General features: G+C 48.9%; 1 protein-coding gene across 2 annotated transcripts; it reads left to right on the top strand.

Moving 5' to 3' along the window:
* The first annotated feature begins 1513 nt into the window (after positions 1 to 1513).
* On the top strand, positions 1514 to 10022 carry LOC100328624 (pepsinogen II-4). Of its 2 annotated transcripts, none has more exon segments than NM_001171085.2 (9): positions 1514 to 1603; positions 1999 to 2158; positions 3880 to 3997; positions 4476 to 4594; positions 5327 to 5526; positions 7990 to 8106; positions 8602 to 8746; positions 8845 to 8943; positions 9803 to 10022. In NM_001171085.2, coding segments are annotated over 9 exon segments (1164 nt in total). In that variant the 5' UTR covers positions 1514 to 1547; the 3' UTR covers positions 9953 to 10022.
* The last annotated feature ends 3707 nt before the right edge of the window (positions 10023 to 13729 follow it).

Below are 13729 nucleotides of genomic sequence, written 5' to 3'. Positions count from 1 at the left end.
CCGACCATGGGAGGCAGCACTGATAGCTGAATTAGTTGGGTTCCTTCCACCCATATGGGAGACTGGATTGTATTACCAGCTCTCAGTGACGGTTAGGGTCCAGCTTTGCCTCAGCTCTGGCCATTTCAAGCATTTGTGGAGCGAACCAGTGGATAGGAGTTCTCTCTCTCTCTCTCTCTCTCTCTCTGCTTCTCAAATAAATAAAATTCTAAAGTCACAAAACTAAAGGACTGTCGTCAGGAGACAAGGGCCACACACCCTTACACAGCCACAGACTCGGTTTCTCACACAGCTCACATCTGATGTGTTTCTGACGTGTGCGGACTTTGCCCACTCCCAACAACCAATTCTACAGTAGCTGACATGAGCTGGGTGAATTCTCCTCTATTTGGGTCCCTGGACAGAGCATAAAATCACACTAGTAAGGCCAAGTCCACAGTACTATCCTACTTCTGAGGCAGATACAAGGCCGACAGGCTACAAATTGGGGTTCCCATGGACTAGTCCTCAGGTTCAGTTAATTGGCTGAGTGTCTTATGGTTTCAGGGAAACAGCCTTTGTGGTTCATTTTAAAGGACAGAAATAGGCAGCCAGATGAGGAGACGTGGAGAGTGAGGGCTGGAAGGGCCCTGAAAACATGGACTCCATCCTCAGGAGCTGGCATCTCACTCCCAGCATGTGAATAACTTCCTGTTTGTGTTTATTGGTTGCTGATAAACTTGTAGGAGTGCCAGCATCAACTCTTCTGCCTCCCTTCCAGCTGTGGGTGCAGCAGGACCCCTGTGTGGTGAGGACCTACTATAGGACACTTGCATAGCTGAGAATTTCATTATGGCCAACTGAAGGCAGGGAGACTGGAGTTCCTAAGAACCACCTTGGAGAAGAAACTTCTTATTTCTGTTCCTTGAGGAAGAAGTGATGAGCCAAGAAACAGGAACAGAAACCAAATAACCTGCACATACGCAGATCCCCTACTGTCATATCTGCCTCAAGCCATCTACACAGGGAAGTGGGTCCTGCTCCTCAAACCACTGACTGCCCACCTGCTCGGGGGTGGCAGATACAGAAATGGAATTGATGGCTAAGTTTGGCAGCTGATCTCCAAGAACCCCAGTGATCAGTAGCACTGGGACAAATTGGGATACAATGAGCTCTTGCAACATCAGTTCAATGCTGTATTCTGTGCACTTCTGACCAATTCTGTGAAAACACTCAGCTTGGAAAGTCATGCAAGGACCCTTCTTATTCTGAAAGTCAAAGCCAATACTCAGCATCTTGCAGGTCCTTGGCAGGTGCACTCCAACTGATGGATGCTGTGTTTGGTGGAAAGCTACTCAACAGGCAACTTCTCAGAACGTGACTCCAGGCGGGACTGTCTTATCAGGAATTGCTCTGTTTGGGAGTGTGATCCAGGTGGCATTGAGAGACTGATAAGAGCTATTATAGTGGGAATTGGACCATGAGTATATAAGCAGTGGCTCTTGCCTGCTACTGTACACTTCCCACTTGTCCTGCCTTCTCCAGTGTCTTGGGAGCCAGGAGGAACCATGAAGTGGCTGCTGCTGCTCGGCCTGCTGGCACTCTCTGAGTGCGTCATCCACAAGTGAGTCTGGGGTTGGGCAGTGATAGGAGTATCTCAAGGGGCAACTTCCCAGCCTCCTGTCTGTCCTGAATCTCCTTCTCTTCTTCCCTGGGACCCAACTTCTTGAGTTTTCCTGGTGTCTCTCTCTGCCTTATGAGGAGGCCACACTGAGGCATGGTTTACAGCCCAGGTCCTGAGTGCAGCCAGGGCTTGGTTTTAGCCCCCCCTTTAGCCAGCAATTTCCTCCCTATGTGCACTATAAGGTAAGGGATAGGATCCTCTGCCCCCTTCCTTCCTTCCCTTCTGTGGAACCAGGTTCCTCACCTTTCTTGGGTTTCTGTAGCACCCTCTGAGCAGATTCCTTGCCCAGTTGCCCCTCCTCCCCTAACCATGCCTGCACCAATGCTCTGCCCCAGGGTCCCCCTGGTCAGAAAGAAGTCCTTGAGAAAGAACCTGATTGAGAAGGGCTTGCTGCAGGACTACCTGAAGACTCACACCCCCAACCCGGCCACCAAATACTTCCCCAAAGAGACCTTCGCCACGGTGTCCACTGAGAGCATGGAGAACTACCTGGATGTGAGTCATGGCCAGGTGGAAGGAGCAGCCCCAATGACTGAGCCAGACCATGAACAGGGAGCTTGGGTGACAGCAAGAGACTCCACCTGATCTCAGGGAGACAACAGTAAATAAAGGCATTGTTGGGTGGGGGAGAAAGACGACCTCACTTGGTCTCAGCATCAGATGAGAAGCCAGACGAGGATGAGGGACACCAAGTGAAGGCGTCACTAGTGAACCAGTGCCTTGAATGACAGAGATGACTCCTGGGAGCACTGAAATAAGAAAAGGGGTTTCCAAGTGGTTGAGGGACTCCAGAGAGCAGGAGGGCTCATGCCCACCTTGGGTACAGGAGCCAATTGCATTTGAAGAAAGAGCAGAGTGCATGAAAAGGGTGGTTCCAATGAACTGTGCAGGGCCTTGGGTGGGGCAGCCCACAGAGAGGCCAGGGTTCAAGAAGACAAGTGGTTTAACTTCCACAGATTGATCTCAGTCAGTGGGGAAGTGCAATCAGATTTTAGTCTCAAGACCTCTCTTGTTTATTTGGCATGCTTCACACATAGTGACCACCAGTAGACACCATGTGTCCTCTGTGAGTCAAGGGTAGAAATACCCTTACCAGTGGTCAAGGCTTCAGCCCCAAGAGCCACTAGACCTGCTGCGAATGGGGGCTGTAATGCCTCTGTTCCTTTTGATCCTGGGCAAGCCGTTCACATTTTCTGAGCCCCAAGGTGCTGCTCTAGAGAACCAACCCACTCACAGCCATCATTCACTGCAATTGGAGGCTGCAAGTCATTAATAGCATAGAGCTGCTCGGAGTGCTTAGCACAGGGCCCAGCAGGAACTAAATTGAGCTCAGAAACATGAACTCAATATTCATTTCACAAGTACTTCCCAGCACCTATAAGTGCCAGAGGCTAGCGCACTCTGAGGTCACAACAGTGAACAAGCCAAGGACCTGAGGCTTTCATACAAGAGAGGAAGACAACAAACCAGCACTTGAGATGAAGCCAAGTCATGCAGTTGAATGCACAGTATAATGTATTACGTGATTATTGCTCAGAAACATGGGGTGTGTGTTTATTTGGATGAAGTGGTGGGGACGGCTTCATGGCAGAGCTGACACTGGAGGAGAGTGCCTCGTGATTAAGGAGGAAGCTAAGGGGATGATCCAGAAAAAATTTTCCTACTAAAGAACTGTCAGTGCAAAAGCCCTAGCATGGGAAGGAGCTTGTTCTGGTCCGTGAAAGGCACAAAGACCAGGGTAACTAGAGCAGAGCTAGCCAGGGGGAATGTGCAGACATTGAGAACAAAAACACGGGCAAGTCCAAGAGATTCCCATTAGTTCTCATGTTTAAGTGACTGTGTGTCTCCCCATCAGCAAGTTAATGAACAAGCCTGTGGGGCCTGACTGGCTGGGTGCCCACAGGGTACGCCTCATCCTCTGGGAAGGTGTGCTCTCCAGGAGGGCAAGACTGACCCGGGCAGGGCACCTGCTGAGAGTACAGCAGATCAGCCTTAGTTCAAACGGGCTTAGCAGAGAACAGTCAGAGGCAATCAGGGAGCAACCGGAGAAGACTTCAAGGAGGGAATGGAGGCCAGGACTGGGCTTTGAAGGAGGGTGCACTGGATGAGGAGGTCAGAATAGAGGAGATGATGGAGAGTTTGACTGAGGAGCTGGCCTCCAGGGAGAACGGATGGGGTGACCAGGTGCTTGAGCTACACTGTCCTGACCCCTGCAGGCTGAGTACTTTGGCACCATCAGCATCGGAACCCCCCCTCAGGACTTCACCGTCATCTTTGACACGGGCTCCTCCAACCTGTGGGTGCCCTCCACCTACTGCTCCAGTCTTGCCTGTGGTGAGTACCTGGGCCTGCCTGGCCTGCCTTGCCTTTGCTGCCCAACACCAGCTGACACTGGGAACCCTGACCACTCAGGGACTTCTCACAGCTCCAACTTCAGCCTGCTGCAGCCATTCAGACATTCACACAAGATGCCTTCTCTGGGAGTTACTAGGATCAGTGTTTGGGACACGTGGTCTGTGGGATGAAAGGATGAATAGATGTGCTCAGATGGATTTCATAGTACTGGCTGCTGTACTCAGGGTTTGCTGGAGGAATCTCTGAAGGACATGGAGTAGCCTGGGACTGTCCACCATGACATGGTGTTGACAACAAAGTCAGGAGAGGACCAGGGTTCTAAAGGTCCTGTTGGGGCAAAGGTCACCTTTCTCCTCCAAACCCCAAACGAAGCCAAGAAACCCCATCAAAAAGGCATTAGCGGCCCACTTGCTTGTTTGTCCTTTGGAGGTTAATGATGTGGCTTCTTGCTTTGCAGCCCTCCACAAGCGGTTCAACCCTGAGGACTCCTCCACCTACCAGGGCACCAGCGAGACTCTCTCTATCACCTATGGCACTGGCAGCATGACTGGTATCCTGGGATATGACACTGTGAAAGTGAGCACCTGTGGTTCTGCCCCCTAACACTGCCAGTACTAGGGAGAGCTTCCAGGGGCTTTGGGGACCAGGGAGTACCTGCAGTCCCTCCTTATCACATGCCCAGTCCTAGGGCCAGCTTCAGGACATGGAGAACCACAGTGAATCCCCCAGAGGAAGTTCATTTTAGCAGGATGGGTTAAGAGATCACACAGGCTAACTAAGTGGTACAGGGAGTGCCATGGCAAAGATGTCGCCCACTGTGAGGGCTGAACCTTATGTGAATAAAGGGAGTGGTACCTGGAGATCTCTGCGAATCTCAGCGCTGAATGTCATGGAGGGAACAGGGATGGTGACAGAAAGGCTAAAATGCCTATTATCTTCTCCTCTTCCACCACCTCTCACTGGTCACATGAGCTCTACAAAGCCCACAGGGTAGACAGTGGTCACGGGCCCTAATATGCTAGGGTCTGCTTTGCATCTGCTCATCTAATGATGAGCAAATTCTCAGTCACCATTCGTCTTGTAGCAGAATCTCACAGCAATCACACACTGAGCCTATCTGGACATCAGTTCCCAGGACCCGTCCAGTGGGGAGCCTCAGGCGTTCCAGGGCCAAGTTCCTCTCCCTGCTTTCCATCCTGATGCCCTGAACACTGAGTCTTCCAAGAAATGAAGCAGGATGGCTATGGGTCCAGCAGAGCTCCATGGACAGCTCTCATGGTGGACATCTTCTCTATCCCCCTTATACAGGTCGGAAGCATTGAAGACACCAACCAGATCTTTGGCCTGAGCAAGACAGAGCCCAGCCTCACCTTCTTGTTTGCTCCCTTCGATGGCATCCTGGGTCTGGCCTACCCCAGCATTTCCTCCTCTGATGCCACGCCCGTCTTTGACAACATGTGGAATGAGGGCCTGGTGTCCCAGGACCTCTTCTCCGTCTACCTGAGCTCGTAGGTTGGCTATCTGGGGCTTCTCCCACATGGACCAATTTCAATGGCCCAGCAAGGAACTTGTCCAGGGCTGAGTGGGCTGGAGAGGATCTTAGATGAATAAGATCTTTCAAAGTCAACCCCAAAGTCTGGAGAAAGTTGGCTTTATGCAGAAATTTTGTGCCCACATGTGTTCTCGCTCTCGCTCTCTGTCTCTCACTCTTGCTCTTGTTCTCATTCTCTCTTTCTCAAACTGTCTTCATTCATTGTCATTTACCAGCATATATCCTGTCCCTGGACTTACTCAACTCTAGCATCATAGTCAGGTGCTCTCTGGTATTGGTTCCCTCAGCATTGGTCTTCAAAAGACGTGAAGTAGAGCCAGTCCACCTAACACAGGGCTCAAGATTCACAGAAAATATACCAAGACTTGATTGCAACTTAGGATTTCAAAATTATGGAAAATTAAACTCAAAGATGCATTTAGGGAGTGGGTGTTAGTTCCAGTGGTTACGTCACTGCTTTTGGGGACATTATATCGAGTACCTGGTGTGAGTCCAGAGTCCATTGCTTGGGCTTCAGTTTCCTCGTACTGCCCACCTGGGTAGCAGTATGTGGTGACTCAAGGGCTCAGGTCTCTGCCTCCAACCCGGAAGACTCAGATTGAGCTCTGGTGCCTTGGTTTCCACCTGAGCGAATGTGTGCAGTTGGGGACACTGGGGACTGAACGAGTGGATGATCCTTGTCAAGTCTCTCCCTAACAGTCCGACATTCAAACCAAAAAAGTTAACTTTGGCACAACTTTGGCCCCACCAGTGCCATTTCCAACATCCAGAGCTACATCGGAGCTTCCAAGAACTTATTGGGCGAGGCAAGTCAAGTCTAAAATATTCTTCTCTAGATCAAGTGGGAGGAATGCCATGCAACAGAACTGCATAGTGTTTTTTATAACACCAATTTTCTTGAATATTATGCAGACCCCTTGCATGAACAGATTCTAAATTCCTTTGCACTGATATAGAGTATTTAATATTATTTTTTTCCAGGAGTTTTAATTTTAATTTTATTTATTTACTTGAGAGGTAGTTATGGACCGATAGAGGAAGAGACAGAAAGAAAGATGTTCCATTCCCTGTTTCACTCCCAGGTGGCCACAACAGCCGGAGTTGGGATGATCCAATGCCAGGAGTCAGGAGATTCTTCCAGGTCTCCCACATGGATGCAGTGCAGGGACCCCAAAACTCAGGCCATCCTTTACTGCTTTCCGATGATATAAGCAGAGAGCTGGTTTGGAAGAGGAGCAGTTGGGACATATACTGGCCACCATATGGGATGCTGGCACCTCAAGCAGGGGCTTAGCCTACTACACCACAGAGCTGCCCCTTGAGAACTTTTGATGTACTCTTGTATATCTTGAACAATGAAATTATAAAGTAATGCAGTAAATTTCTTTTTAATTATCAAAATGTAGGTCAAAGAACGAACAAAGGATAGACCAGGTAGGTTTTGGCTGAGTAGACTTTTACGCAGGACTCAAGGCTGTCAACAACTTTCTCTACCACTCACAGTTTCCTCTTGACATTGTTGGTCACCATTCATGTTTTCCCTCAGGCAGTAACTAATCTGATACATGCTGACTGCACGCTCACGTGTTTACAGCAAAGCTCGGTGGGTTAAAGTCAGTGGGATTGTGTTTCATAAATGGCCAGTCGTTGACTAATTTCATATTACCTCTATATTTGCATCCTGATCTACTCTGAAATGGTGGACATTTAGAAAATTAATTTTGTGGGAACAAAGCCTCCAATATGAGGGCTCTTTTATTCTTTGTGGGTCTAGGACACTCGGTATTCAAGTTTCTCTTAAATACCACCTGTTTCCATGAGAGCTAAATTATTTCTTGTGGGTCAGTGAATATTCCATTAGACAAAGGCTGCTCCAGCTCAGCAGAATGGACATTTTGGTTCAAAGCATTGTCCAGGTGACCTATGCTCTGTTTACAGTGTGTGGCAGATCCCTGACCCTGACCATGACCCCTTACAGTATCCCCTCTACTCCCACACAACCATGACAATAAGAAATTTGTCCAGACATTTGAAACATCAGCCCTGGGTGTGCACAGGGTACTGTCCTGTATTCATTTCTGTGGTGGTCCCCATGGGAAGTATAATGGGTATCTAGGTTCAAACTACACATTTGGGAACCACAATTTCTAGGCTCTACTTTTGGTTGCTGTACCCCTCTGTGTGAACCTGTGCAAGGGTCCTTATGTTTTTGACCCTCAGAGTCTTTGTAGAGTGCAAATAACAATACTGACCACGGTGTGGACTTGGTACAACACGAAAGGAACTCATGTCTGTGACACATTCAGCACAGCTCCTGGCACTGATGAGTACATCATCAAGGGTAGCTCTAGGCTGTACATAAGAGCTATGCAAACCAGGAATGAGTGAATTCCTGTCTGTCTCCCTCTACTTTCCACAGTGATGATGAGAAGGGCAGCCTGGTGATGTTTGGTGGCATTGATTCTTCTTACTACACTGGAAGTCTGAACTGGGTGCCTGTTTCTTATGAGGGCTACTGGCAGATCACCATGGACAGGTGAGACCACACTGCTGATGACATCCGGTCCTGGGCCTGGTCCCATTCTTTTTAGGTGAGGCCCTGTCTGGATGTGCTTGGAATACCCAGCACAGGAGGAAGCTGGAAATTGGCCAAGCCAGAGAGAGCCCAGGAAAGTCACCTCTGGGAGGAGTTGAAAGGGAGGGCTGACCGGATGCCCCGTTCTCCTACAAGGACCACACAGCCATTTTGTTTTGTTCCAGGAGGCAGGCCCACCTCCCAGCACCCATGGGGAGGCTTAGCAAACCCATATGTCCATACATCTCAGCATTTAGGGAACCTGGGAAGCATCAAACAACATCACTCTCTAGTAAGAATGTCAGTGCAGACTAGGATTAGGAACAAATGACATACCTGTCCTGGCCCTGTTCTAGTCTGACTTCCCAACTGCTTTGCCCTCTGAGGAGTGACAATCCGGGTCACAGGTGTAACTCCTGGGGACTCAGGGGACGCTTCTTTGCATCTCTCCCTCAGCGTCTCCATCAATGGAGAGACCATCGCTTGTGCTGATAGCTGCCAGGCCATCGTGGACACCGGCACCTCTCTGCTGACTGGCCCCACCAGTGCCATTTCCAACATCCAGAGCTACATCGGAGCTTCCAAGAACTTATTGGGCGAGGCAAGTCAAGTCTAAAATGTTCTTCTCTAGATCAAGTGGTAGGAGTGCCATGCAGCAGAAGGAACCCCTGGTAACCCTCCCACCCTCCCACCTTTCAGAATGTCATCAGCTGCTCTGCCATAGACTCCCTGCCTGACATTGTCTTCACCATCAACGGAATCCAGTACCCTCTGCCTGCCAGTGCCTACATCCTGAAGGTAAGGTGGCCCTGGGCCAGCCCCAGGAGTGGCCTACCCCCAGGTGGACACACACTGCCATTCTGTATGAGAGAAGGCACACTTCTCCCAGTTGAAGCCAAGAGGCAGAGTAATACCTGAAAACATGGCCTGCATGTATGCACAAGCAATATATGAATAATTTTGGTAAAACCTCTTAGGGAAACATAAGGCACAAGTGGACGGCATGAAAAAAGACTATGGACACCTACAAAACTGTGCATGAGCCCCGAGTCTCAATGTCTAGTCCATTATTTCTGAGAAGTTGCAGCATCCCTCATCCTTCATTTCCTCTTCTAAAACTAGCGATGACAGCTCCATCCACTCTCACAGTGTGGTTAGGGCAATTGCAGTAACTGCATGACAGTGACCTCATTTTAATCCTACGAGACACAGTAATTCTCCTTGCCATCCACTCTCCTGTGACATGCAAAGCCCGTCTTCCCAGTGAGCTGCCTCGCCTGAGTGAGAAGGACTCACCAGCAGGCCTCTCCCCAGGCGATTCTGGCCAGGAGGAGAATACTGAGAAGCAGCCGCATCATCAGTGTTCCCAGACAACCTTAGCAGAATCCTACTTCCCCTAAACTCCTTTGCTAAGGTCAGCGATTTGTGTCTTCCAAAGGCACCAGATAACACCCAGAATCCCTGTGCACCAGCAGTGCAGTAAGCAGCTGCTGCTGCTACACCCCAGGTCTGCAACAACCACAGCCCGGACACCGAGCCAGGAAGCCCTCCTGTGCCTCGGCCTTGCAGTCAGACCAGGGAGGCCGTGATGTTGAATACCCAGCCCCTGTCACCCTGACCCTCCCTCTTGACTGCTGTGCTGCCCTCTGTTCTGCAGGAAGATGACGACTGCACCAGTGGCTTGGAAGGCATGAACGTCGACACCTACACTGGCGAGCTCTGGATCCTGGGTGACGTCTTCATCCGCCAGTACTTCACCGTCTTCGACCGGGCCAACAATCAGCTGGGCCTGGCTGCCGCAGTCTAAGCCTCCAGCTTTGAAGCCACATCCAGAGATATCTGGCCCCAGCCCTGCACCCCTTAGATGGACAGAATTCTCCTGATTGCCCTTCCTGAAACACAGTCACCTTCAATAGTAGTAGATGCTGACCCTGTTCCCACCCACTCCCATAAAGTAGAATAAAAACAGCTCGTGAAAATGTGGGTGTGACTCCTCCTCATTAGGACGTCTCCTTCACATCACTGGAGTCACTACACCAGTCAGACATGCAGAAACAAACATGGCCACTAGACATGGTCAACCACAGTGACATTTCATAGCAGGGAAGGAGGACAAGTGGGCATTAACTGGTCCTGCTGGGAGTGTCAGAAAAAGACCTGGGAACCAGAAAACCTGGGTTCATTTTCCCCACATAGAGGAGGGCACGTAGGCCTGTGCATGTGGGAGTCAAATTCTCACAGAGACACCAGACAGCATGAGCAAATTCGGGAATCAAGGGGAGGAGCTACAATGGTGATGGTCCCCGTGAGCCAGGAGGAGGCTGTGCTGTCTCTAAGACATGGCCAGGAAAGCACAGGAGCCAACACTCAAGATCTTCCAGGCTACACTTTGAGATGAGCACTGAGAACAAGTGGAAACTTCTAAGATTCCAAGTGTAAGACCACAAACTGATCCTTTTCTCGCCTGTAATTTAGGAAGACAGTTTGTGGTGAGTATTTGGTACAACAGTAAGATGCCTCTTGGGATACAGCATCCCCTAGCAGAGTGCCTGTCCAAAACACAGCTATGATTTCAGTTGCAGCTTCCTCCTAACGCACACCTTGGGAGGCACCAGGTGGTGATTCTAGTGCGTGGGTCCCAGACACCCACAGGGGAGAAACAGACTGAGGTCCAGGCTTCAGGCTTCCTTCTGGCAGATCCTCAGCTATTGCAGGCATTTGGGGAGTGAACCCGCAGATGGAATGTATGTCTCCGTGTCTCTGGCTCAGTTTCTCTCTCTTTCACCTTCTCTCTCTCTGTAATCCTTCAATAAAACAGGAATGAAGAAAGGGAAAAAAAGTAGGGATAAAAAACGTAAAGCAGATGATTCCACTTCCCGGGGTAGGTTTTTGATTTTAGAGTGATGTTCATTAGCATAAGTTCTTTGGGAAACATAAACCAGAGGGATTTAGAGTAACATTTCTTAGAGCGGGCTTTGTAGCAAACTATTTAATGAACAACACAGCTTCAAAATAAGTATGGAACATCCTACATTCTTCAAGTCCCTCAAGGCACAGGTGCCAAACACTAAGAAGCCTTGCCGAGATCTGTTTCATGTTAGCTCTCTTTCAGTTGAGTTCACTTCTTCCTCCTGTGCTAGGAAACCTACACAACTGGTCCTGTGCCCCTTGGCAACTACACTGGAAAAGTCAATACAGCTCCCTCACGTGCTATGACCCAGGCTCTCTGCCAGAGAAGCTTATCTGAGGGCTGGTGCTGGCCCCTGGGATGTGCTAGTGTGAACTCTGCAAACCAGTACCCAGGCCGTCCCAGGGTCCGTCCCACCAACTCTACCCATATGCCAAGTGTCAGTGTCAGTCCCATCATCTCTACCATTTGCACAGGTACATAATATTGCAGAAACGTAAAGCTGATGAAATCCCTCCTTTGCTTAAAATTTCAATGAATGCCTTGCAATTGCACTAGGAACAACACAACATATTTTCAGTTGGATTTCTTGTTTCTTCTGTACCTTCCCTGACACACTTGACCCCCCCCTTACCCAAGCCTCCCTCACAGTGGTTACCTCAGCACTCTGCTTGTCTGAGTTCAGGCTGTAGAGAATTCACACTAGAGCTCATCTCAGGAAGAGCAGTTTATGCCCAGCCATGGTCCTCATGATGGTCTGGCACCCTCTGGTGGTAGCCAGACTTGGGCAGGGAGCCATGTACACAGAGGTGTGCTATGGGCAGAACAGGTGTTCCATTCCCCTGGGAGGCCTTGACCCTGCCGAAGATCCTCTGCAGATGGCTCCTGCTCCTCTTCTCCATGAGCCTTCTTGTGCCAGGGAGGAGTCAGACAGGATGCCAGCAGGGTCCTTGGGTGGTCCCTGCTACAGGCCTGGCAAGCAGGCAGCCCAGGAGCTACTGCTGTGCTTTGAATACAGTTTGAATACCTCTCGCCACCCACTCACACATGCAGTTTCACCCTCCCAAGTCACAAGTACCAAATTTGAAAGGGGTAGAGACATACTCAGATTTGGTGTTCAGAGGGGACCCCTTGGGAAGTGATTCAGTTTTGATAAAGTTATTGGGAAAGCACCTGTGATTGACTCCCCAGGCCTTTTAAGATGATGAAGAGACCCCAGATAGAGACACAGACCTGCATGTCACCTCTCAGGGTGCCACACCTGTGCTGCGCCAGGTCTCTGCCAGCAGGAAAGTCCTCGCGAGATCCGAGACCATTCATAGGTCATGAACTTAAGCTGCAAAACTGTGAACCTAATAAACCTCTTTCCTGTATAATGTTACCTCTCCTCGGGGTGTTTTTTAGAGTAATAAAACCCAGATGAGTACTGCAGACCTCAAAGAGTGTGGACAAGTATGTGGAAAAATCCCCCTGCCAGAGAATACGCCATCACTAGGGCTAAGCCAGTGGGAACTACCCCATCTTAGACTGTGGTTTTCCTGAGTTGCCAGAATGCTATCTTTACGCTGGTTCAAGTCCCAGCTGTTCTGCTTAAAATTCAATTCCATACTAGTATGCCTGGCAAAGTAGTGGAGGAAGCATGAATACTTGAGATCCTGCTACCCTCATTGGAGATCAAGGTATAGTTTCTGCTCTGACTCAGGGTGGACTAGCCTGGGGCATTGTGGCCACTAGGTGAGTAAACCAGTGGATTGAACATTCTCTCTCTCTCTCTCTCTCTCTCTCTCTCTCCCCTATCACTCCGCCATTCAAATGAATAATAAATACAAAAAAATAAAAGTTTAAAAGTTGATATAGACTTACAAGAAATCATTTGGAAAATAATAAACCACTTTACTTTCCTTTTAAAAACAAGTGTGAGATGGTATTCTACATGATGTGGCCCAATTATTGTAAAAAAATTTAATATCACTTATAAAATCAGAAGTGGTTAGTTATGGATAATGGGGTTATGCATCATTTTTTACATACTTTAACTTCTATTTATGTGAAATAAAAAGAATCATCAAAAATTACTACAATGACTTGTACGCCAGCAAACAGGAAAATCTATCAGAAATGGATAGATTCCTGGACACATACAATCTACCAAAATTGAACAAACAAGTGTGAGACTGTGTTCTACATGATGTGGCCCAATTTTTGTAAAAAAATTAATATTCACTTATAAAATTAGAAGTGGTTAGTTATGGATAATGGGGTTATGCATCATTTTTTATATACTTTAACTTCTATTTATGTGAAAGACACACAGAGAGAAACAGAGACATTCTGCAAATGCCTGCAACAGCTGTGGCTGGGACAGGCTAAAGGCAGGAGCCTGGGAATCCAGTGAGTCTCCCATATGGGGGCAAGAAGCCAAGTTCTTGAGGACTCCATCACCAGGGTCTGAGAACATGGGCCTGCCTAACCTTGGCCTATGAATCTCCAAAACCATGAGCCAAAATACATCCCTTTCCTTTATTGTTAGCTTGCCTCGAGTATTTTGTTACAATAATGGAAACCTGACTAACATGAATAGAGGTGCTCAGTTTGTGAAAACCCATCAATCTGGGCCCAGCATTGTGGCATAGCATGTAAAGCCACTGCCTGTGATGCTAGCATCCCATAGGGAGC

Source organism: Oryctolagus cuniculus, chromosome 1 (assembly GCF_964237555.1).
Source record: "Oryctolagus cuniculus chromosome 1, mOryCun1.1, whole genome shotgun sequence".
NCBI lineage: Eukaryota > Metazoa > Chordata > Mammalia > Lagomorpha > Leporidae > Oryctolagus > Oryctolagus cuniculus.
This window is presented reverse-complemented; position numbering and strand designations above follow the sequence as displayed.